Source organism: Lingula anatina, chromosome 1, assembly GCF_051362555.1.
Source record: "Lingula anatina isolate TDL-2025a chromosome 1, LinAna3.0, whole genome shotgun sequence".
NCBI classification, from domain to species: Eukaryota; Metazoa; Brachiopoda; class Lingulata; order Lingulida; family Lingulidae; genus Lingula; species Lingula anatina.
The window spans coordinates 41,639,005-41,663,673 of NC_141767.1; the positions used below are offsets into that span (position 1 = coordinate 41,639,005).

Genomic DNA, 24,669 nt, shown 5'->3' on the forward strand with positions numbered 1-24,669 from the left:
TGCTACACACCGGATTTATAAAGAGTAAGGTTAATAAGGATGTCAACATGTTTAAACATCAAACGGCTTTATTTCATGTTGGAATCAATGTCTTAACTGTTCTATTAATTGACACCTATGTGCATTTGAATGATATATTCCTATGACAACTGGCAGCTATCTTTGGTTTTCTCCGAATATTACTCAAGGATACATACACTTTCAAAACACACAGAGTCTTTCATAAGGATAAATAGGATATGAAGAACATTTAAAAACGACCCAAAGTTAACTACATTTAAATCGTACTCACTGTATCTCTAGCATTATTTGATTATGTGTTCGAATATTCTAATGACAAAAGGCAGACATCTTGAATTTTTTCAGAATACCCAAAGATACACACATGCTACAGACCAGGTATACATCATAGGGGTAATAATAAATGGAATGAAAAACATAAATTATTTTTAAAACAAACCCTTGGTAATGTAATTGTATAATGAACCATATGCCCCTCTAGCAGCAATTGAAACCCACCCATTAGTATTCCTATGTTAAATTGTAGGTATCTTTTTCTCAGAATATCCAAGGATGCACACTATTCACCCACCAGATAGATATATCATAGGACTAAAAAGGATGGGCAAAACTTTATAAGCAAACACAAATTCACCCTGGCAGTAGATGAAAAGCTATGGGTGTGCAGTTGTAATTCCAGTAGTATTCCTATGGCCAGTGACGGCCATCTTGGGTTTTCTCAAAATGATCAAATATGCACATTTATTACCTGCTAGATATGTATCACAGTGTAATAATAATGTGTAAAACACTAAAAAAATAAACTGAATTTGATAGTGAATTAGCTGGCATTATTCTAACCCTTTGTAATACTAGAAGTATTCCTATTACATATGACGGCCATCTTGGATTTTCTCACAATGCCCAAGAATACTGTTAGTTGCTCACCACAAACATATTGTGTGGGAAGAAAGGATGTGGAAAACACTCAGAAACCAGCTTAAATTGATAGTGAAAAATAATCTTTCCAGTTGCCATTAGTTGAATCCCCCGTATACTAGAATTCCTGTGGCACATGGCAGCCATCTTTGATTTTCCAAAATGCCCAAGAACACTTCGTAGTTACTCACCACAAACATATTATGTGGGTAACAAAGATCTGAGAAACAGACTTAATTTGATAGTGGACAACGTATCGTTCTAGCTAGTAATAGTTGTGCACAAGTATTCCTATGGCTGTTTCTATGGCAAATGACAGCCATCTTGGATTTTTTCAAAAGGTCCAAGGGAACTTGTTTGCTATCTGACATATATGAATAAAATGGGTACTAAGGGTGTGGAAACCTCTGAGAAAATAATTTATTTGATAAAAATCAATATAGGTATGAACATATTTCTAAAGAATTCAATAAATTGGCGGCCATTTTGGATTTTTTGGCCAAACGGTAATTTTTTTCCGTGGGCTACGGCTCTAATTTGATTTAGAATGTCAAAAGGTACCCACATGCAAAATTTGGTGCTTTTATCCGCCGTGTCACGATTTTTTCCCTAAGCCACCGGACTAAATTGTTTTTAAGAAAAAATGAAAATCACCAACTTAAAATTTATTTATTTATTATGCAGTGAAAACCACAAGTAACTTGTCACTTTCATCAGTTATGACTTTTTTTTTTTAATCTCTCAAACTAAAGGTCTTCTTTATTTTCCTTAGGTTACAGTTTTATTTCCACTCCTTATATTGTCAGGGAAAACCCTTCATCTTAAAAAATTAGCATCAGCTGATAAGGTTGGCTGAGTTACATAACTTTGATGATGGGAAAGTTCCTATGAACAGAGAAGTCCCATCCTGGTGGATTCTGAAACAGATCAGAAAAAAAGGGTAGATATAGGTATAAAGCAAATTAGACGTGTCCATCTCTATTAAATTGAGATGGAGAGGAAGGCTGCTTGGCAGCAAACAGTGGAGAAAAACTTGGATTAAGACAATGTCATAACTCCTGGAATTCTGCCTAGCAGAATCAGTAGCACTGAAATCTCCATTACTTATTCACTTGAAACCAAGTGGTATGAAATCTGACCTGTTAAGTTGACACAAGGTTAATTTTACTTTTTAAAAAATTTACAAGCAGCTTTTCAAAGTGAATGGAAAGTAAATAAAAATTCATTAATAAATATTTTATACTGGTAAAATAAGAATAAAAGATTGTACTTAATCTGAAAATTTATAGAAAACAGCATGTGGAATATTATGATAATTGGAATTTAAATAAAAATGATTTATATGTTGAGCATATTACCTTTGATTCCTTTTTATGCCCTCCTGCTAACAAATTCATTACTACCATGTTGGTTTTTGATACTTTTATCAAATTGTTTATCTAAAAGAAATATGAAGGTAAATTAGGATAATTAGAAAAATTTAAAGTCCCGGGCCTGACATCAGATCTAAAATTACAGTATGGTGGAAGTTTCGACTTATCAAATGCTTTAAATACATGTGTCACAGTACAAGTTTAAAGACATTTACAAATTTTAAACTATTTATAGAAAAAAACACCAAACTTTAGATGTTATAGTTTTGTCTACTGAAACATTTGTCATTTCAAATGTTTTTAATTTATTATGTTATATTAAAAGTTTTAAGACATCCACAAAGAAGTGTTTCTCACCTCTTCTGTAGGGTTACTGACAGACTCATAACAAATTCTTGCTTGCTGGAAGTTCTTACAAGCAGCTGTGTACATTTCTTGTGCAGAAGGGTCGTGATCAAAACGACGTAAATCTGTCATATCCTGGATTGAAAGATTTAACAAGATTTGTCTTTACCCTTAACTAAACATTCAAATATATAGCACAAAATAAACCAGAGATAACTGGCTACAAAAATCAACAAACCAACAAAAGTTGCCTGCAACAAGGAACTAACACATAAAATGTAGCAAAATGCATACAAATTCTTACCATTATAATACTAGATGTCTGATTTCTACCAAAAAATTATGTGTCGACAACTACTGCTGCTCAAATACATAATTTCCTCCTGTCTGCTAAATATTGACCTGACTAAATATTACATCAAAACCTGAGGCCAGCATCTACATAATTTTTAAAGAAAAGATGCACTTTGTAACTCACTTTGAACTGTGTGTAATGCACTGGAGGTGGGGTGCCCACCACCCCAAAAGGTGCAAATCTGTGGTTATATCTGACCTCCTCACTGTCAAACTCCACCTCTGGCTGCTTTAGTTTACCATCTATGTTGAACCCAACTAGTGCCTGTAAGATGGACAAAAGATGTAAGTGATGGATAGAAAATGTTAACATTGGTGACTTCAACTCTTTTTGTTAAGGAATGTATGCCAACATATTCTTTTCACAATTTTTTCTAGGTTTCTTGAGGATTGAAATGCAAATGTTTAAACAAATTGTACTTCAATAACAAAATATCCAGTTATAAAAAAGAGAAATGAACCCTATTTGAATGGGGTTCTTTAAGAAATGATTAATGTAAAGTATATCATTATATTAAACTATACACAACTGCCTTAAACAGTTACTTAACTTATTGCTACTCTCATTCTTTACCTTATAAAAGCCTCCACACAAAGCCTGTGTACCCTGAATGATTGCTACTTCTCTAGCATATTGCCTTCCTTTTTTCTTCTTCTTGTTCTTTTTAGCATTTCTGCCTTTTTGTTGTTCTGAAAGTAATTATAGCAATTTGTTTGATAACAAAAGAATAAAAATCGTAGTATTAACTTAGGCAAATAGATTAAACTGAATGAGAACTTAAAAAAAATCCTCTGTTAAAGTTTCCACATTAAGATAAAGCAACCCTGAAAGGTAATTTAATTCCAATCAAGCAGTCAAAGAGGAAGACTGTAATTCAGTGAAATTATGAAACATAAATTGTGTAAACATCACTTCAACCACCTAAACTGTACACTAGTTTAGAGGACAATTAGCTTTATCCACTATTTCTTATCATTATCACCTGCAATAGCATCTTGTTCCATTAGAAAAGTATCTGCTCTGTTAAGTGATGACACAAGCCAGTTGTAGAGAACTTCATAAAGATACCTGCAATCAGATTATTTTTGTTTTATTTTAGGCCACTGTTTGTTCGGCACCTGGTTAGATTTCTTTTTCTTTTTTTTTTTTTCATAAACTGTCTAGTGAGTCTGTCAACAAGGTTGCTATACTTGAACCTATCAGTCAATTTGTCTGAAACACAGTAAAGATATCTGCTTCAATTCCACAATATATCGAAGAAAAATCAAATCAATCAAGAAATCAGACTAACTCTAGGCTAATTGATACACTAACATCAACCAAAGAAGACAACACATTTTAAGAATAACAAACCAGAATATATAGTGGTACTCATGTGGAGCATATAGTTCCAATTCAAAGCCAGACTGGATATAGTAGATCATAACATGAAGGGTGTGGTAGAGCACCCAGGTACCAAAACATGCCAAATGCTGCCTATTGGGATCCACTTTAATGAGAGCACCATGGAGAGCAGAGTCCACACGGTCTGCCTGAAATAACATGAAAGTGAATGGCTTTAAAGTTAAATTTATTTCTGAGGCCTTAACCAATAGCATCATAATCACTACCATCCATATCCCCAGTACTAATGAAATCCATAGCACAATCACCACAAAAATCAAATCACCGTTTATTTCAACACCAGCAGTTCTATAAAAAACATTTGTTTGTCTTTTTAAAAAATTGTCTAAGAATTTTGCTACTTGTACCTTTGACAAAAGTAACTTACCTCTTCTTGTAGTGTTGCCAATTCCTCCAGCAGATGTCCCCACTTGTCTCTCTGTCTGGCCCTGTTGTGGCCTGTTATTTGAATAACATTGCACAATGGACGCACTGCATGTGTCAGTAAAGCATCTATATGTTCTTTGGCTTGTGGATTATTCAATATTGGGCTCCTAATTTAAGTAAATGCAATAGCTAAATACAACTGATCTTAATGAATGTGTGTAAATGGACATTTCATCTACTAACTTTGCCTAAAACCTCTGTATCTCTTGGTCAACATATTTTAATATGTTAAAATGCTGTTAGTTTAAACTTGAAAATGACCTCTTCAGTTCAAATTCATAGTCTTCAAAAAGCAAACCAAATTTGTTTACTTAAAGGGAATGTGAAAAGGGAATGAAAAACTTAGATCACTGAGAGACTTACAAATAATGTAAATTTAATACTTACTTCAGCATGAGAGCTGGGGGAGCTATAAAATTCCTGATCTGTTCCCTGAGAACATCCTGCATAAGCTGGGTACCAAACACTCTCCTGCTCTGATTCAGGTATGCCAGCTTAACAAGAAAGGATAAATATATTTTACCTACAGTGTACCTGTGTCTGCACATGATGTGTAAGATACGTAAGAAGCAATCATTTCTTACTCAGTTCTTTGTAGGATAACGCTAAGATAAAATTTGTAAGATCAACATGCTTTATATATATTTATAAATTTCTGACATTTTTCACAAATTAACCAAACCTGATACATATATACTAAGTAATACTCTTCATTAGGAAACTGACTTGAGTTAGTCAACAATAATACGACTTACCTGTACTAAAGACCTGGACAGCACACTGGGAGATTTCCTGCTAAATTCCAAGAAAAAATCCTGGATAAAAGAGAATGAATGTAAAAGAAAACATGAAATAAAATGCCTATATCATACGCCCCATTTAATACATTCATAACCAATATAAATAAGGTATTATTAAAATATAATCATTATCAATATCAATCTGAATATTTTTCTTAAAGGTAATAATTGCTGCCACACATAATTGTTTCCTTAATCCTTACTTCTTCTTTTTTAAACACTTACAATAGCCCCATGCAGGGTTGTACATTCAGTGACAGAACACACTGCTTTGAAGTCATGTATGAGCTCCTGTAGATACTGTATGGTTTCTCCCCTTGTTTTTATCCTAGTATATCTGGGGAAGGTGGGAGGCAGCAGTCTCTGGTTCACCAGGGGCTCAAAGCCCATAATAAGTGGATAATCTGATAAATGTATCAAAAAACCATGCCTAAAGTTGATCAGATTCATAGACTTGACTTACACAATGTTGATAAAAATCTTTGTCAAAGTTAGATAAATCATTTATTTTAATGCGGAATTGTTGCAGAGACACTGCAAATGCTTTCTGATTATCTGATGGTACAAAGTTTGGGATAAGGGTGCCAGGACTGGTCTACTTAATGGGAATGGTGAGCAAAGAAGTGTAAATGGAACAGTGGAGTTTTACTGACTAAGTCAGCTCTGACCTTGCACAAATTTGATGAGGCAAGTCTAACATGAACCAAATCTGGTTTAGTCCAGGCCAACATACAAAGCATATTTTGCACACCTGCTGACTTTTCATCTGGCTGTACTCCAAGCTGAATTGTGCTCTTCAAGGCAGGTATCAGCTCTAACATTTGATTGCAGTATTTGTCAGCATCAGGGATTCCTTGGCACTAAATGCATCAAATAAATGAAAAAAATATAAATATTAAAACTTGATCGATTAGATCAAAAAGCAAAGCACTTAGCAAAATGACCAACTTTTTATATAATGCCATATACGGTCTATGAAAAACTACTACAAACATATGCAGGCAAAAAAGTAAATTTGCCTGGCAAAAATTAAGAAGTGGTTATGATGCTGTATGGTTTTTGTTTTAAATTCAAGACACATAAATCATTCTTAGCTTGATGTCAACTAGTTTCAACAAATAGACCATTTTTACCTTTTCTTTGGTAAAAGCCAGCAATGTTGTCAGTAGCAGTCTGCAGAATTTCAGCCTTGAAAAAACAGCTACAGCTAACTCATGCTACAATAAAGAAGGAATGTGACTTTAAAATATAATTCAGCGTTGGCATGGCACAAATAGAATCATTTTAGTTTACTGGTTTCACATTAAAGACATCTCTCTATTCTTCTGTATACTTGATAATTTCTTGGATATCCAGTGTAATGGTAAGATGGCAACATACCTATAATCATCATACGAACTTGTAGTAATGTTTGCTTCTGTCTATTATTTACCTTACACTAAATTCAATTATAACTTTCCCAAATATCTTATTAAAACACAATCTGATCTATGAAGGCTGTATCATTTACACATTAAAACTTACATCAAGTTTTAATATGCATAATTCATTACATCAATAAAAACAGAAGTATGTTATGCACATATTCATATGCTTATTCAGTTTTAGAATAAACCTTGAACCTTTCTGTGGAAAAACAGTTGACTGTTTTTTAAAGAAAAGTATGATAACAAACCTCTTCAGCAATTACAGCAGTTCTTTCCTCTCCTGATTTACTCCTAGTGTTCTGAAATGATGTAAGATATTTGTTTTGTTACAAATACTTATCTCCAGATTGAATCCAAACTTAGCTTTCCTATCTGTACAAAATATGAACACATGGACACACACCCATTCATAGTTATAACCTTGAATGAAAAGAGAATATAACATTGCAAAAACTTAAGGAGTTAAAGCAGAAAGATTATAATGACCTCAGTTGATCTAGATTCTAGAATTCATTTCACAATTTGCTCACACACCCTGATGGTCTTGCTGAGTTCTTCCTCTGCTTCCTTCACCATCCCTGTAACTCTCATGTCTGTGATGTCACCAGCCATCTTAAATCCGTATGTCATAGGCTGAAAGTCCTCCTGATCAGAAAAATACAAGTTGTGTAAAAAAATTTTTAATGCAAATGAACTGTCAGGTACAATGCATTGGTAACTTCTTTTCTACCTGAAGCTTATATTAAAAAAAAAAACAATTTTCAAACAATCCACATTAAATTCAAATTAAAATTGTAAAATAAATCATTTTTGATAACAGCAGTAACATACAAAGCATTGTAATAAATGCTTTATCAACTGTACATGAAAAAAAATTTTAATTTGTGGGTTTGTAATCTGTCTCATCCAGAACACTAACCTCCTCGAACACTGATGCCCTGTTGATCCTGTCCCTAATGAGATCTACAATCTTCAGCATACATAAGGAAAATGCCTTCATAAAGCGGTCTTCTATGATAAATGGATTGTGCAGATACAAATTTGTGAATACAGTCTGTGCTAAGGAGTGGCCTTCTAGCCATGTTACCTGAAAGAAAAGTTTAGGTTTATGCTTTTAAAAACATCTTCATAAAATAAAAGAATTATGACAAAATGGACAGGCAATATGACATGATTAATTATAAAGAAAGTCAGTCAGGATTAAAACCCAAGAAAAAACCAAAATACAACTATGCGTACAGATACTTACTAAACATGATAAAGTCATGTCCATTATACCAATCTGATCTTGCAGGGGGATATCTTGAATTTTGATAGTACCAGCCTGAAAAGAAAAAATACACTTTATTCAAATTGCTATTAAAATTTTCCAAAATGTTTTCACAATTACTTATTTCATCTACCATAAAATTTCACACCATGGGCAACCTAACTTTTCTTTTCATTATTTTGTTAGCTTAACTCTTATAAACTTAATTTCTATTAGCACATGTAAATGTGTATACGATCCTATATTTCACTTTAAATTGTGTTTCAATATCCATACCTCAATAGCTTGTTCAAAACTTAGTACTTTTCGTTTTGTCTGATTGCACATCATTCCTGCATCCATCTTAGGGTCCATCATTTCTATGGCAGACATGGCTTCAAACAAACCAAAGCTGAAACAAGGCAGCAAAGCTGTCAAATGTACAGACAAAAACCAGAAAATAAAAACGCAGGAAATAAGATACTGTCAATTCTGATGAACTAATGTATTATGCTTACTGTAACTGTATAGCCAACATCAAATTCTTATTCTGCATAACATTGGATTAGGATGAACATAAAATGTGTATCAAGCATTAGACTAAGTTCCATACCTAGATCAATCTAACAGGATCAATCCAACTCCAAGGGGTTTCTCACTAAATTGCTTTCAGTTTGAGAGTCTTAGGATTCTGGCATGCCAGTTTCAATAGGCGTGACAGACAACTAAGCCACTTACATTGATTGCAATTTAGCGAGAATTCCCATGGAGATAGATCGATCCACAGTTAGCTTGATAGGATCTGGAAATAGTCCCTAAGGTGTCAGGCTGATAAGAGTTAAACTTTGGAAATGCCAGAATAAGGTACAGTGAAAATTACACACAAAAAAATTGCTTAAACTCGTTAAAAAAAATTATATATATATATATATATATATATATATATATATATATATATATATATATATATATATATATATATATATATATATATATATATATATATATATATATATATATATTATTAATTTTTTTTTTTTTTTTTTTTTTTTTTTGGCTGTATGTCAATCCTAAGAATCATTCTTGTAACTTAACAAAATACAGAAAATGTTACAAAGTAAGAGTACAGGGCTCCTGGCAGATGGGAGTGATAAGTCACAACTTGAAAATGCCAGTATAGCACTCTATAAACCTGCATTGCCTCCAAAACAGAAAACAATCACACTGGTTTTCAAACACAAGCTGCACTTCTGTCTTATGAAACTTTTCAGTAAGTTTCAGTATCGTAAGTAACATGGTTTTCCCTTAATCGCTATCCTGGCAGCAATGTCCAAAATAGGGTTTTCTTCAACTTTCATGCAATAAAACATAATACTTAACAGCATAATGACCATCAAATTTTTTATAAAAAAATAAAAGTATCATGAATATTCAGAAAATGTGATTTGGGAAGGTCTTCAAGGCCATGGAAGTTCAGAGTCACACTTTCAAAATGCCAAAATGTAAACAAGAGATAACTGTACTGAAATGATTTTCTTTCCATTTTCAACACCTTTTTTAAAACAAAATGATCAATAAACTGTCATTTTTAAATGTTCAACTAGGAAAATTGTTGACATAGGAAAAATAGCAATAGAACAATTTTCAATGTCCAATTTGCTCCATTTACAGATGCTGAACATAGTGAATGATTAAATCTGACAAACTGCAGTGATGAGTTCCTTTCCATTTATGATACTTTATTACACAATGCACAATATTATAACAGGTTTACCATCATTTTTATATAATCAACAAACAATATTGTTAAGAAGCAGAAAATGTCAAAACAACACTTTTACATATCTTATTAGTTCCATAATGAGACTGTTAACATGCCTAAGAATTAAATCTGAAGAAATAACAATTATATACAAAAATACAGAAAATGCACAGCACTTCTGGTGGATGGGAGTAAAAAATCACATCTTGAAGATGCTAGTGTTTGAAAAATAATTTAAAAAATTTTTTTAATAAAACGTAAAAAATTCCAATAAAGCTGCTATTCAAACTTTTAATCTAGCTGTATTAACTTGATATTAATAACCCCACCAAGTTTGAGAAAAATAAAGCACTGTTATTCATCTATAGCATGTTGGCATAACACATTCTTTTTGTTGTAAATTTATTTGCAATGTTAAACACCATTTATCTGCACAATTATCACCAAATCCTAATTTTGTGACACAGTTAAGAGAGCTAAACCTATGGGACTTTACAGGGAAATCTCAAGGAGTGTTTTATGTAATCTCATTTAATGGCCAATTGAAAATTAATGAGTAGGCAAGTGACTTTATAGACCTAAATTTAATTAGTGATCACCCAAGGGACAATTTTATAGACTGCCATCCATACAGTACCATCAATTAGCACAAAGGTGTTGCATACATGCTGAAAAAAGTGAAAAAACAGCATTACTTCCCTAAAAATGACCCAATCATGCTGATTTTCAAACTTGACCTGCGTATTATGAATATTCATTAGTTCTGCAAGTTTCAAACCAAAAGGTAATATGGTTTTCCACTTATCATGTTATCAGTGTTGCATTTATGCTGAAAAAAGTGAAAAACAGCATAACTTCCCTAAAAATGACCCAATCATACTGATTTTCAAACTTGACCTGCGTATTATGAATATTCATCAGTTCTGTAAGTTTGAAACCAAAAGGTAAAATGGTTTTCCACTTATCGTGTTATCGGTGCTGCATATATGCTGAAAAAAGTGAAAAAACAGCATAACTACCCTAAAAATGACCCGATCATGCTGATTTTCGAACTTGATCTGCGTATTATGAATATTCATCAGTTTTGTAAGTTTCAAGGGAAAAGGTAAAATGGTTTTCCACTTATCGTGTTATCGGTGCTGCATATATGCTGAAACAAAACAGCACTGTTCTGCAATGGGTTTACTTCCATTTTTAAAACACTTTTTTAACATAAAACAAAATAAACAGTTTTCTACCATTTGTATATGATCAACTAAGAAAATTGATGAGATGGGAAAAGTATCAATAGAACAGTGTTAAATGTCCAATTTCCTCCATTCTGAGATAATGAATATAGTAGATGATTGAATCTGACAAACTGCAATGATATTTGTTTATTTCCATTTTTGACACTTTATAACATAATACACAATAACAAGTTTACCATCATTTTTACATAATCAATTAACAATGTTATTAAGATGCAGGAAATGTCAATGGCCCGATCATGCTAAAAATGGCCCGATCATGCTGATTTTCGAACTTGACCTGCGTATTATGAATATTCATCAGTTCTGTAAGTTTCAAGCCAAAAGGTAAAATGGTTTTCCACTTATCGTGTTATCGGTGCTGCATATATGCTGAAAAAAGTGAACAAGGCAGCAAAGCTGTCAAATGTACAGACAAAAACACAAAATAAAAATGCAGAAAATGGTTCATTTTGTCAATTTTGATGCCTACAATAGCACTGTCAATCAACACTGAAATTTAATCATGCACAACAGGTGACATCGTCAATAACAGGAGCTGATCCAGAGATATTTTCTGACAGTATTCCAAATTATCTTTGTTGATCCATCCTACATTTTTGATGGTCTTCCAACAGAAAAAAGAGATACCCATCAATGTGAACTTTAAAATCTGAAAGACCCAGAAGATGGCCTCAATCCACCCCTGCAATAAGATTACAGTTTAAGGACCAAATTCACATAATGAAAATCCCAATATCTAAATAATGATGACAGTGCATAAAATAATATTACATAATGTTTAAAGACATAAAAACCAATGCAACTGCTTATGTGGAAATACAGAAAATGTGAAGAGCTTCAGGTGGATGGGAGCTGAAAATGCCAGTGTTTGAAAAAAAAATTAAAAAGAAAACACAAAAATATCCCATTAAAGCTGCTATTCAAACTTTTAATCTTGCTGTAATAACATGATATGAATAACCCCAATGTGTTTGAGGATAATAAGACACTGTTATTCATCTATTTTTTTGTTTTGTTTTGTTAACTTATTTGCAATATTAAACAACATTTACCTGCATAATTATCATAGATTCCTAATTATGTGACACAGTTAAGAGAGCTTAACCTATGGGACTTTACTGGGAAGTCTCAGCGTGTGTTTTATGTAATCTTATTTAATGGGCACTTGGAAATCAATTAGGCAAATGATTTTATAGCTCTGAATTTAGCTTGTGACTACCCCAAGGGGCAATTACCACCATCCATACGCAGTAGCCCCATGTAGCACTCTATAGAGCTACATTGCTTCCAAAACAGAAAACAATCACACTGATTTTCCAACACAAACTGCACATCAGTCTTACGAAACTTTTCAGTAAGTTTGAGTATCATAAGTAACATGGTTTTTCCTTAATGGTCATTCCGGCAGCCATTTCCAAAATTAGGGTTTTCTTCAACTTTTATGCAATATAACATAATGACCATCAATTTTTAATAATAAAATAAAAGTATCATGGATTTACAGAAAATGTGACATGGAAATGTCTTCAAGGCCATGGAAGTTCAGAGTCACACTTTCAAAATGCTAAAATGTAAACAAAAGATAACTGTATTGAATTGATTTTCTTTCCATTTTCAACATCTTTTTTTCATATAACAAAATAATCAATTTACTGTCATTTTTAAATGAACAACTAAGAAAATTGCTGACATAGGAAAAATATCAATAGAACAATTTTAAATGTCCATTTTGCTCCATTCTGAGATTCTGAACATGGTGAATGATTGAATCTGACAAACTGTAAAGATATGAGTTTATTATTATTTCCATTTTTGACACTTTGTTACATAATACACAATAACAGATTAACCATCTTTTTTATATAATCAACTAACAATATTGTTAAGATGCAGAAAATGTCAAAAGAACACCTTTACATATTTAATTAGTTCACAGAGAAGATTGTTAACATGCCTAAGAATTAAATCAAAGGAAAAAAAACCCACTTATATACAAAAAAGTGCATAACTTCACCAAAACTGAACCATTTTCAAACTCCATCTGTATTTCAGTAAGACTGATCTCCCCTATAAATTTCAAGACAATTGGCCAATTGATTTTTCTTGAAATGCGTTAGCGGTATTGCATACATGCTGAAAAAAGTGAAAAAAACAGCATAACTTCCATAAAATTGGTCCGATCACGCTGATTTTCAAACTTTGCCTATGTAATATGAATATTCATCAGTTCTGTAAGTTTCAAGCCAAAAGGTAAAACAGTTTTTCACTTATCGTGTATCAGTGTTGCATATATGCTAAAAAAATGAAAAAATAGCATAACTTCCATAAAAATGGCCCGATCAAGCTGATTTTCAAACTTGACCTGCATATTATGAATATTCATCAGTTCTGTAAGTTTCAAGCCAAAAGGTAAAATGGTTTTCCACTTATCATGTTATCTGTGCTGCATATATGTAGAAAAAAGTGAAAAAACAGCATAAATTCCCTAAAAATGACCCGATCATGCTGATTTTCGAACTTGACCTGCGTATTAAGAATTTTCATCAGTTCTGTAAGTTTCAAGCCAAAGGGTAAAATGGTTTTCCACTTATTGTGTTATCGGTGCTGCATATTTGCTGAAAAAGTGAAAAAACAAGTAATTTTTTAAAAAATGGCCAGATCATGCTGATTTTCGAACTTGACCTGCATATTATGAATATTTATCAGTTCTGTAGGTTTAAAGCTACAAGGCAGCAATTGTCGATTATTATTATTGTCCTCTTTGGCCCACTTCTGACAGTTCCTGAAAATTTCAGCAAAATCGGTACATAACTTTTTGAGTTATGTTGATGACAGACAAACAGGGGTGAAAATATAACCTCCTTGGCAGAGGTAAATATAATTCCAAAGAAGCTGCTATTCAAACTTTTAATCTTTGAGTTTGATATATATATATATATATATATATATATATATATATATATATATATATATATATATATACAATCATAAGTAACACGGTTTTCCCATAATGGTCATCATGGCAGCAGCACCAAAAATTGTGTTTTCTTCTATTTTGATGCAACATTACATAATGCTTAACAGCAAAATGACCATCAATTTTTAATAATAAAATATACATGTCATGGATTTTCAGAAAATGTGACTAGTATGGGTCTTCAAGCCTGTGGAGGTTCTAAGTTGCACTTTGAAATTGCCAATAAGTGAAAAATTAAATTTTCACAAAAAACTGCCAGAGAAATTTACCAAACAGTATGCATTGCCTACTGAGGCTGTATGTTAGACCCATGTTTCTTTCTTGTAAGTTTGAGAACAGCAAGTGACATGTTTTCCCTTAAATGGTCATCATAGGAGCAGTGCCCTAAATAGGGGTTTCTTCAAATTTTGATGCAACGTTACATAATGTTTAACAGCATAATAACCATCAAATGTTATTAATAAAATATTAGTAACATGGACATTCAGAAAACATGACAAGCAAAGGTCTTCAGGCCCATGGAACTTCAAAGTCACATCTTGAAAATGCCAAAATGTAAACAAGACAGCACTGTCCTGAAATGGGTTTATTTCCATTTTTAACACTTTTTTAACATAAAACAAAATAAACATTTTACTGCCATTTTTATATGACCAACTAAGAAAATTGATGAGATGGGAAAAGTATCAATAGAACAGTGTTAAATGTCCAATTTCCTCCATTCTGAGATTCTGAACATAGTGGATGATTGAATCTGACAAACTGCAATGATATGAGTTTATTTCCATTTTTGACACTTTATTACACAATACATGATAACAAGTTTACCATGTTTTTTTACATAATCAACTAACAATGTTGTAAAGATGCAGGAAATATCAAACAAACACTTTTACGCATCTAATTAGTTCAATAATGAGACTGTTAACATGCCTAATAATTGAATCTGAGGAAATGTGAAAAAACAGTATAACTTCTAAAATAATGGCCCGATTATGCTGATTTTCGAACTCAACCTGCGTTTTAGTAAGATTGACCACTCCTGTGAATATAATGCCAATTGGCCAATCCGTTTTTCTTATATTGTGTTATCAGTGTTGCATTTATATTGAAAAGTGAAAAAACAGCATAAATTCCCTAAAAATGGCCCAATCATGCTGATTTTCAAACTTGACCTGCGTATTAAGAATTTTCATCAGTTCTGTAAGTTTCAAGCCAAAAGGTAAAATGGTTTTCCACTTACTGTGTTATCGGTGCTGCATATATGCTGAAAAAGTGAAAAAACAGCATAAATTCCCTAAAAATGGCCCAATCATGCCGATTTTCGAACTTGACCTGCATATTATGAATATTCATCAGTTCTGTAAGTTTCAAGTCAAAAGGTACAATGGTTTTCCACTTATCGTGTTATCGGTGCTGCATATATGTTGAAAAAAGTGAAAAAACAGCATAAATTCCCTAAGAGTGACCCGATCATGCTGATTTTCGAACTTGACCTGCGTATTATGAATATTCATCAGTTCTGCAAGTTTCAAATCAAAAGGCAAAATGGTTTTCCACTTATCGTGTTATCGGTAAAAGTGCACGGCGACGGCGACGACGGCGACGGCGACGACAGACGCAGATGATGGCTATATGTACAGACACATCTGTGTCTGTACATAAAAAACAGCATAAATTCCCTATAAGTGACCCGATCATGCTGATTTTCGAACTTGACCTGCGTATTACGAATATTCATCAGTTCTGTAAGTTTCAAGCCAAAAGAAAAAACAGTTTTCCACTTATCGTGTTATCGGTAAAAGTGCACGGCGACGACGGCGACGGCGACGGCGACGACAGACGCAGATGATGGCTATATGTACAGACACATCTGTGTCTGTACATAAAAAGCAGTGAAAGACAATTTAAGCATAACATAAAACACTGTATTCATAACAGGATTATAATGTATAAACATCAAGAAGAAGCATTGTGAAACAAAATCCCTTAGTTCAACCCAACATTCACACTCAATATATAACAGTTGTCTTTGATGTGAGTCTAACCACACTAAAAGTTCAAATATTAATTACTTCAAAGTTTATGCTTAGAAATTTACTTATTCAATACAGTCAGCCAGAAAGAACTTTAACTAACAAATATACATACTCTGAATCATGTAAAAGTTCTCCCAGACTTAACTCTGAGGCAGCTTCCATGAATTCCTCAGTTACATCTTGCCAGTTATACAGCACAGTTTCTGTACTACCCTGGGGCTGAACTTTATCAGCATTGCTTGCTTCTGCATTTGCCATTGCAGACTGAATTTTTTTACCTGTGAGATGAAAATAAATAATTTCATCAAAATTAATAATAATAAACATGGACATTAAATGGAAACTAGGCAAAGGAAAGCACATTTAACAAGTCTATCAGCATGCATGCAAAATGAAACACTTTCTTTAAAATGTTGAATATTACATATAAATAAAACAACTTGACAATTTTAGAAGAGAAGACAACTCGAACAACAAGAAATCTGGTCATGCCCTAAATATATAATCATATTACAAGTTTTTTCATTTAAGATCTTCCCTTTACTTACAACTCTAGCTTGCCACAACATTTCGAAATGCACCACAGCACGTGATTTACAGATACTTACTCTTTCTTAACAAAATAAGACATAAGCGGAAGTTTGTTTCTTCTACCAAGCGCTACGGACTTGCTATTTTTCTGGCTTATGATTGATTCATTACTGAAAAGCAGACAATTCTATTGGTTAAAATGAAACTTCCGGTTTCAATATGGAAGAAGGCAGAACGTGCTTTTAATCTGTGGTGAGTTTCATAGATTGTTTATCTCCGGTATCGTTTTGCGAAAGAGACCAACATGTTATAGATGAGACACATCAAAATAAAGACAATTCACCAACAGATTCTATATCACGATTTTAAAGTTACCAAAATGCCGGAACCGGTTTCATTGCCGTCGCTTTGGAACCTTGTATCATGATTCATGAACAACTGCAGTGCTACTTATGAGGGAGACCAAAGCTACAAGTTTACCTGTTTGCGTGAGGGAAACTTTGTTTAAGAACATAGATGTCAGGTTCAGAACTGTGAAAAGTCAGGAAATTTGCATCTGGAAGGGAATGTGACTATTCTAGGGGATAACAAGTTTGTGCTCCAAACTGTTTCCAAACTTTTATTAACTGTTACATAAATGGTGTATACATTATGCATCAATAGTAAATTTTCATCTTCATAGTTGCTATTGTAGAAATCATTTGTCATCATTATTTTTGCTTAATAATACTAGTATTATTGTCTTTTCAGCTGAGTGGTTTGAAGCTTTGATGTTTTTCTGTGAATGGTATATACTTTATAGTATGTATTAATAGTAAATTTTCATCTTCATTGTTGCTATTGTAGAAATAATTTATCATCGTTATTTTTGCTTATTAATGCTACTATTATTGTCTTTTCAGCTAAGTGATCTGAAGCTTTGAGTTTCACACACCAGTAGATTGGATCTGTAAGAAAAACACCATGGAAGACTTGGTGGCATCTTTGGCTGGGAGTTTCAGTGTAACATCAGAACCTAACAGCACAGCGGCACCACACCCTAGGTTCAGCCAATACAAAGTCAAAGGCAATGTTCTTGATCAAGCAGAGAGAAGGAAACGAATGTTAGATGCCCAGAAAAAGTAAAGAAAATAGCAAACACAAACATTGTCAGATTTATTTGTAAGAAGCACATTCTTGTATGTTCAGGTGGTTTACTTTAGAATGGCTAATTCAAATTCTTTCACATAGGATGTTTTTCTTTCCTTTTTTATTTTGAAATTTTTTTATTCTCTTTTACATATTGATTAAGATTATTATTATTACAATATATAATTAATATATGTAACATACAAAGATATTGATAGTATTCATTATTTGTCAGGTCTGTAAGGTTTTATTAAACACTTCATTACATGAAAAAAATTATGCTGAGACAGGGAGCTTTAATAAAATGCACAGTGAATAAGGCAGCACATGCTAATTAAATTATCATCATTTCCGTTGCTTATTTGCGCCTTTGAAAAAAGATTTAAGTTTCAAATTGTCAGAGATATTAAAGTTTGAACCAAGGCAGAGTCACTAACTTTTTTCCTTACTTTGTAGACAAAGGTTTGATTACTTGAGTTACCTGCGCAATGTGGCTGAAGATGATTGGACTGAGGATGATAATGAAATGTATGGGGAAGAGGTGGCTGATCAAGGATTTGAAGAAATGGACTGTGAGGTGGTCTTTAAGAAACCAGGAAGAAGATATAAAAATCAGGTAGATGCTAAAATTTTTGTTTTTGATGCTCAGTGTGTGTCTCAAAGATGTGAATCACTACTTCCAACAAATACGTAATATTTGGCCCTGTTTGTTTGTTTGTTAAGCTTTTCGAAACATGCAAAAGGTTACAGACAGATTTTGATAAATTTTTCTGTGCTTTTAAAAATGATTTCTTTAGAATCATGGAATTAAGCATGATTATTAGTAATTGCTCAATACATTACTAGCAAAAGTTGCAGAAAGTGTACTACAAAATGTTAAACATTTTATAGTTGATGCTCTCTGAGTGGATGGTAGAGGTACCGGAAGACTTTGAGAAAGAATGGATACTTGTCAACTGCCCTGTTGGCAAACGCTCTCTGGTGGTGGCATCCATGGTAATGTAGAAGGTTATGTGCATTTTATAAAATTTTATACAATTATAAAATTTGTGCCTTCACTGTTAATATACAGCATGTGTTGTATCTGAGCTGCAGGTACATTATGCATACATTCAATGTGCTTGGCTTATAAATATGACCACGTTGAGTAATAGGTGTGAAACTATAAATTGCCAATGGGCAGAATATTTAATAAAATGTTAAATTTACAATAATCAGTTTAAATGTTTTGTGCCTGTAGTTATATTATTTAATTGTCAAATGAATGACTTATACATTTGCATTTAACTTGATGCTGATTTTTTTTTTTTTTTTTTTTTTTTTTTTGAGGGGTTGTGTCCTAAATATGTCTGTTCTGTGGTTTCAGGGCAACACCAGAGCATACACAAGGAGTGGCTACTGTGCGATGTCAGGTTTCCCATCCACACTCCCAGGGGGAAATAGAAAGCAGCTGGGAAGAAATGAAAATAGTAAGGTTATTACATGAACATAAGCTCATTGCTCATTTTTTTCCCAAAGAAATATGGATGTCATTGAAGATAGATAGATAGATAGATAGATAGATAGAGGGAAATGAAATGGGAGGTGTGATATAAATCCAGGTTTTGAATTTTTTGTCAAATTTTTTCATATGCATTTAAGCTATATATTTAATGTGTGTTACTCATAGAATGTAAAAAGATCATGCAACTTAAATAATCTTGATTTATGCTCAATTTCATTACAGTCTGTCATATTTAATTTTTCCCAGAATACACAGTTCTAGACTGCATTTACAGTGAGGTACAGAAGACCTTTTATATCCTTGATATCATGTGTTGGGCAGGTTACCCAGTCATGGAATCTGAGGTATGGAGCTTGTAAATATGTTTTATTAGATTATCATAGTTCAGACTCATTGTTTTTTTTCTGTCTCTAGCTTTTGCATTTTTTTCACTTTGTTCAAGGTTCCAATTTTTCTTTCATCCAGTACAGGGCAGTAGAAATATAACTTGTTTTTTCTCTTTTTAGACAGAATTTCGATTCTTTTGGCTCAATGAGAAAGTGAAGGAAAATCCTGAAGTCACACAGATATCAAAGCTCAACTCGGTATGTCTTCTTGTTGGCCTTCATTTCAGTATCAGTAAAAATTGTTTGTCAAACAATACATTTTAATCACATTGCTTTAAAATGTGTATATTTATCAGTGAAGAAAAATTAACATAAATTTTAAATTCCTGAATTAAAGTAAAAATTAGGAGTATCTGTCATGACATGTAGGTGCTGTAGTAATTTTTTGGCAAATAAATTTAATTGTCACACTTTTATTATTTTCAGTATTGCTTTCTACCCTTGCCTTATCATTCTTGTGACAAGGAAACTATTTCCAGAGTGATCTCCTCGAACTTAACCTTTGAAGTAAGTACATTGTAAGATACACATAATGTGGAAGGAGATATCTGAGAAATCAATTAATGGGTTAAACAGTACGAGCACAAGTGCAATTCCTCCACGCTTATATTAAGACATTATTGTAATGGTGAAAGAAAGTGCAAATGTGATAAAATAGGCTATTCATTATCTCTGTGTAATGATAAAGGATCAAATTGAAGAAGGATCAAAGCATCATGCCTTGTGATAGAAAACCTTTTTTTAGTCTCTTTAGAAAAGATTTCCTTTTTGTACCCCCCCCCCCCCCAAAAAAAAAAAAAAAAAAAATTGAATAGTCATTAAATTTTTACTGTTATCTAAAATTTTATCCAGTACAAATAGAGAACTGGAAATCACTTTTGACTCTTTCAGCTGGATGGCCTGCTGTTTTACCACAAGAGGACGAGTTATACATTTGGTACCACTCCTCTCTGTTTGTGGCTCAAAGGATACATGCTTCCTGAAATCCTTGGGATTCAAGTGCCAGCTTTTTATATGCAAACTAAGCCCAGCAGCTATTCAACATTTAGTGACCACATTTTAAAAGTCAAAGCAGATAAAGATCGACATGAGAAAGACAAAGAAAAGGCTCTTTTAAGTAATACAGGTCATTTAGAAGGTGATGACAAAAAGAAAAAGAGCCAGAGAGCAAAGCAAAAACATCAGGAGATGGAAATAGAGAATGTAAGCAATATGGAAGGCGAGAGAGGACAGGGTGATAACACTGGAATAGACCTGGTAAAGAAAGATGGAATTGAAGTTGACCATACTTAAAATTTAGCACATTCAGTTTCTCCTCTCTCCCAAGACAATTATATATTTCTAAGTTTTTAACCCTTTTTAAATACATGACTTGGATAAAAGATAATTGAATGTAAAAGTGTTTTAATATTTTAATTCATTATTTAAAGAGTTTTCTGAAATAAATGTGAAAAATACTGGTTAGGAAATTCAAATGTGAATCATCTGAAAAACAAAGCTAGGATTGACCTAAATTCTTGCTAATATTTTTCTTCTGCTGTGCATGGCTGTTATTTAGGCCTACACAAATTTTAGGATACATGCAAAACTGAGGATTATTTTCAGGCATTAATAAAGACAAAACGCCAGTGTAAAATTCAGTACTGAAAGTTTTGACTACCAAGTTTATTCACCTGGTACTCTTCACTTATTATAACACATAACAACTTGCAATTTAAAGTAGAAACTAAGACAACTTGCTTGAAGTTTCAACCCTAGAGCTCATTAGAAATGAACAATCCGGTTTTCACCACAACAGCACTGAATAATATCACACTCTACAAACTCTGTCCTAAGTGTTTCCATTTTGATTATAATATTTACTGCACTAGTTTTAGTGAACCAATGAGAAGAAACACAAACAAATATAACACTTTACTAGTTTGATGTTGGTTATAATTCTTGGCCTCATTTTGCATTTACTAAACTAATCCACTGTAAGACTGCCAATAAACAAAGGCTTGACTATCTACCATACTAAAAAAGATTTTACAATAAAGATTCTTCGTTTGTTATTGAATTTAAAAATATTAAGTATGAAATCCATGTTCTATAAGATACTTAAAATGTAAAAATCATAATCCTTTGTTAACATAAATTGCCTTTTGATTCTCAAAATGAATGCCTCCAATAACTTAGGCTCTTCTTTAATTGTGCAAAATACACCTGCCTTGTTATAATCATAATGTTATGTCATTTACTACACATCAAACACTCATTCTTCGTTTAATTCATAACACATGAATTTGTAAGTTACACATCTTTTTCTTTTTGCTTAGAGTACATGTCCTCATTTTCCTGCAAGTTGTGATAAAATAATTAAAATTGAGCTCTTTTTTTCATGTATGCCACAAAGGTCATTCAATAATGGAGTAAATACTCTCAAAGCTCTGCTACTAATAATGATCTCATATTTATTATTAAAAAGTGACAAATTATGATAAAATATAGGAAAAAACCAACAGATGATACAAGTATCTGCATCATCAATGAGATGCAACTATCTAAAAACTCAACTATGGTACATGTAAGATGAAGGATAATGTTTAACAGCAAAGCTACATGTATTTCCACTCTTTTTCCATGTGATAAGAACTTTTAGAGTAGAAAACTTGCTCTAAAATGTTATTACTGTGCACCAGGCACCTTGAATACTGTCCTCTGTGTTAGTTACTAATATCAAGTATAATATATAGGTCAGAAATACCTTATATACAATGGCACATCAGTGATAATGCACAATAATTAAACTTGTACGAATGATACTTAATACGCAAGAAAAATATCACATATATGATACATAATACATGTATATGTAATTTAAACTAATAAATAGATATTATACATACTTGTATGTGTAGCTATTAAAGCAAAATCAAATTTATACTACAGAATTCCACACAACCAAGAGTAAGTTGATAGTCAAACATCATGTGCTACCTGTTGAGACGTGCTGGTTCTCCATTACTAGATGAATAAGGTCCATAATTACATCTCCGTTCAGTGCCAGCACAGCTTTTATGTGACAAAACCTTTGTATGACAACATCTTCATTGCCAGTAAACAGGATATTCATGCAGGCTACTGGTACACCCCCCCCCCCCACCCCTGCCAATGTGCCCTTCCCCATAACATACTGACCTGTCACAGTAATCACTTCAAATTTTACCACCTCACTCATTTTTATAGTGCATTTCAAGTTTAACCATTTCAGCTATTTAAAAAATGTCCTTCCAGACAAATAACCAACTAGCTTTTCAAAACTTATGAATTGGTATTACCAACAGAAACATTTTCAGTGAATTTGTTTCTTAGAATCTTTTGAGTAGTAATTCAATGTTATGAGTAATTACCATATCCACTAAATAATGTCAGGAACAATGTGCAATGTATATTTGTTTCATATAATGATCATATTCAAACCACCTGTGCAACATCATAAACATCTATGGTGTGTAAATTACTTGCTCTCCAAAAGGATGTGCATTAATCCAATACTGTTACCAACGTGCTCATCATCTAAACCCCCCTCCCTAATCAATACTAGATAAACAAGCATTTGTGCATTCTCAAACTACAAACTAGAATGTTTACATATCAAGTGTTTTTGGAAAGGGGCTAAGACTTGACACATCTGCTTGTTTCTTTCCAATAATTCACTGTACACCTCTAACAACCTGCATCACAACATACAGTGAATGAACAAAATTCAGGCAACAGCCTTGCATTAGAATTTAAACCATTAACACACACATGTTCGTGCCTCAGAATGTCCGATGCGTACCTGCTCAGTAACATAAGACACAGAAAGGCACACACCCTTTGATTACATCTGAGAGGTTTCTATTTTGTGCAGTGTGCTTCAACATTTAATGTGTAAGCCTAACTTTTTGGCAAAAAAATTAAAGACAATTTGAAAAAGTTGCATCCTGTAAAAATATTTTAGAACACTGTGTAAACATTGACCAAGATACATTATATACTAATGAGGTGAAGGGGAGTAAAGAAACGTTAGAGGGGCATACATAACAGGGGGTACCAACACTCAAACCGTCAAGTTTGATTTATGGTGCAATAACACCAAACTAAAACAACTGTCAAAAAGACAATATCTACTGGATATTTCAGACAGATACGTCATCTGTAAGATGCAGAAAATAATCATAAATTTTTTTTTTATCTCTATCTGTTAATACAGACACCGTGGTGAACACAATTCTGTGACCCATCCTCTGGTCACAATCATAACAAACACTATTTGAACTTACGCAGTGCATTTTTACATTTTCATAATCTGTTTTTAATACATCTTTTTCCACACTCTGTGTGGGACCATGTGTACATTGCTGCTAAGATAACTCTTCTGATACATCTTCTACTGTCAAGCTTTCTTGTTGTGCCACTGGCTCTCTGTCTTTTATTGTAACTTTCTTTGTGCCTGTAGATTCCAGATCCCCATTACTCATCTGTTGTTCTTCCCTGGCACCGTTTTCTGTAGTTTGTTCACTTTCTGTTCCATCTTCTTGTTCTGTGCTGCTCTGCTTCTGTTGTTTGTCCTGTTCTTCCTTTTGCTGAGTCTGCCAACACCTGTAGTTCTCTTGGAGGTACCCAATCAGGTCAGGGACATCAGCAAAGTCTACAGAATTCAAGAAATTATTTAAAAATCAATATGAGGATATATAAAGGAGGGAAAAGTTAACTGAATGACATGCCTATAATGCAGGTGTATTAT

General features: G+C 32.9%; 3 protein-coding genes across 13 annotated transcripts in view; 1 reads left to right on the plus strand and 2 right to left on the minus strand.

Moving 5' to 3' along the window:
• Nucleotides 1-1,597: 1,597 nt before the first annotated feature.
• On the minus strand, nucleotides 1,598-17,068 carry LOC106158496 (N-alpha-acetyltransferase 35, NatC auxiliary subunit). 2 transcript variants are annotated; one of them, XM_013534516.3, is made up of 20 exons: nucleotides 16,958-17,068; nucleotides 16,462-16,627; nucleotides 8,616-8,730; nucleotides 8,319-8,393; nucleotides 7,989-8,156; nucleotides 7,604-7,714; nucleotides 7,318-7,368; nucleotides 6,776-6,859; nucleotides 6,394-6,502; nucleotides 5,868-6,046; nucleotides 5,598-5,657; nucleotides 5,230-5,336; nucleotides 4,784-4,949; nucleotides 4,366-4,544; nucleotides 3,995-4,080; nucleotides 3,586-3,701; nucleotides 3,136-3,276; nucleotides 2,670-2,792; nucleotides 2,298-2,378; nucleotides 1,598-1,856 (listed from the first exon to the last, which is right to left on the minus strand). In XM_013534516.3, the coding sequence occupies exons 2-20, from the start codon at nucleotides 16,605-16,607 to the stop codon at nucleotides 1,797-1,799; spliced, it is 2,157 nt and encodes a 718-aa protein (XP_013389970.1). In that variant the 5' UTR covers nucleotides 16,608-16,627; nucleotides 16,958-17,068; the 3' UTR covers nucleotides 1,598-1,796. The 2 variants fall into 2 exon arrangements, with proteins under 2 accessions (XP_013389970.1, XP_013389971.1); XM_013534517.3 differs by having other exon boundaries at nucleotides 16,898-16,986.
• Nucleotides 17,045-21,538, plus strand: LOC106163081 (snurportin-1). 2 transcript variants are annotated; one of them, XM_013540556.3, is made up of 9 exons: nucleotides 17,045-17,132; nucleotides 17,783-18,001; nucleotides 18,465-18,624; nucleotides 18,900-19,004; nucleotides 19,375-19,477; nucleotides 19,759-19,856; nucleotides 20,019-20,096; nucleotides 20,325-20,405; nucleotides 20,790-21,538. In XM_013540556.3, the coding sequence occupies exons 2-9, from the start codon at nucleotides 17,844-17,846 to the stop codon at nucleotides 21,189-21,191; spliced, it is 1,185 nt and encodes a 394-aa protein (XP_013396010.2). In that variant the 5' UTR covers nucleotides 17,045-17,132; nucleotides 17,783-17,843; the 3' UTR covers nucleotides 21,192-21,538. The 2 variants fall into 2 exon arrangements, with proteins under 2 accessions (XP_013396010.2, XP_086863366.1); XM_087007240.1 differs by lacking the exon at nucleotides 17,045-17,132 and adding an exon at nucleotides 17,447-17,471.
• LOC106163080 (high affinity cAMP-specific and IBMX-insensitive 3',5'-cyclic phosphodiesterase 8B) overlaps nucleotides 21,530-24,669 on the minus strand; it is a 71,327-nt gene continuing 68,187 nt past the window's right edge. For all 9 annotated transcript variants that reach the window (XM_013540553.3, XM_013540551.2, XM_013540552.3 and 6 more), the window contains one exon: nucleotides 21,530-24,573. In XM_013540553.3, the coding sequence (XP_013396007.1) occupies nucleotides 24,287-24,573 (287 nt within the window). In that variant the 3' untranslated portion in view covers nucleotides 21,530-24,286. The remainder of the gene's footprint in view (nucleotides 24,574-24,669) is intronic.

What these genes read in the sequence shown, in the direction of transcription:
- LOC106158496 (XM_013534516.3), bottom strand. Translation starts at nt 16,607, where the DNA reads ATGGCAAATGCAGAAGCAAGCAATGCTGATAAAGTTCAGCCCCAGGGT. An exon ending in TGTCCAGGTCTTTAGTACAG is followed by an intron (nt 5,337 to 5,597) that starts GTAAGTCGTATT and finishes TTTCTTGTTAAG; the next exon opens with CTGGCATACCTGAATCAGAG. An exon ending in TGCATTACACACAGTTCAAA is followed by an intron (nt 2,793 to 3,135) that starts GTGAGTTACAAA and finishes CTTTCAATCCAG; the next exon opens with GATATGACAGATTTACGTCG.
- LOC106163081 (XM_013540556.3), top strand. Translation starts at nt 17,844, where the DNA reads ATGGAAGACTTGGTGGCATCTTTGGCTGGGAGTTTCAGTGTAACATCA. An exon ending in GAAGAAGATATAAAAATCAG is followed by an intron (nt 18,625 to 18,899) that starts GTAGATGCTAAA and finishes AACATTTTATAG; the next exon opens with TTGATGCTCTCTGAGTGGAT. An exon ending in CTCTGGTGGTGGCATCCATG is followed by an intron (nt 19,005 to 19,374) that starts GTAATGTAGAAG and finishes CTGTGGTTTCAG; the next exon opens with GGCAACACCAGAGCATACAC.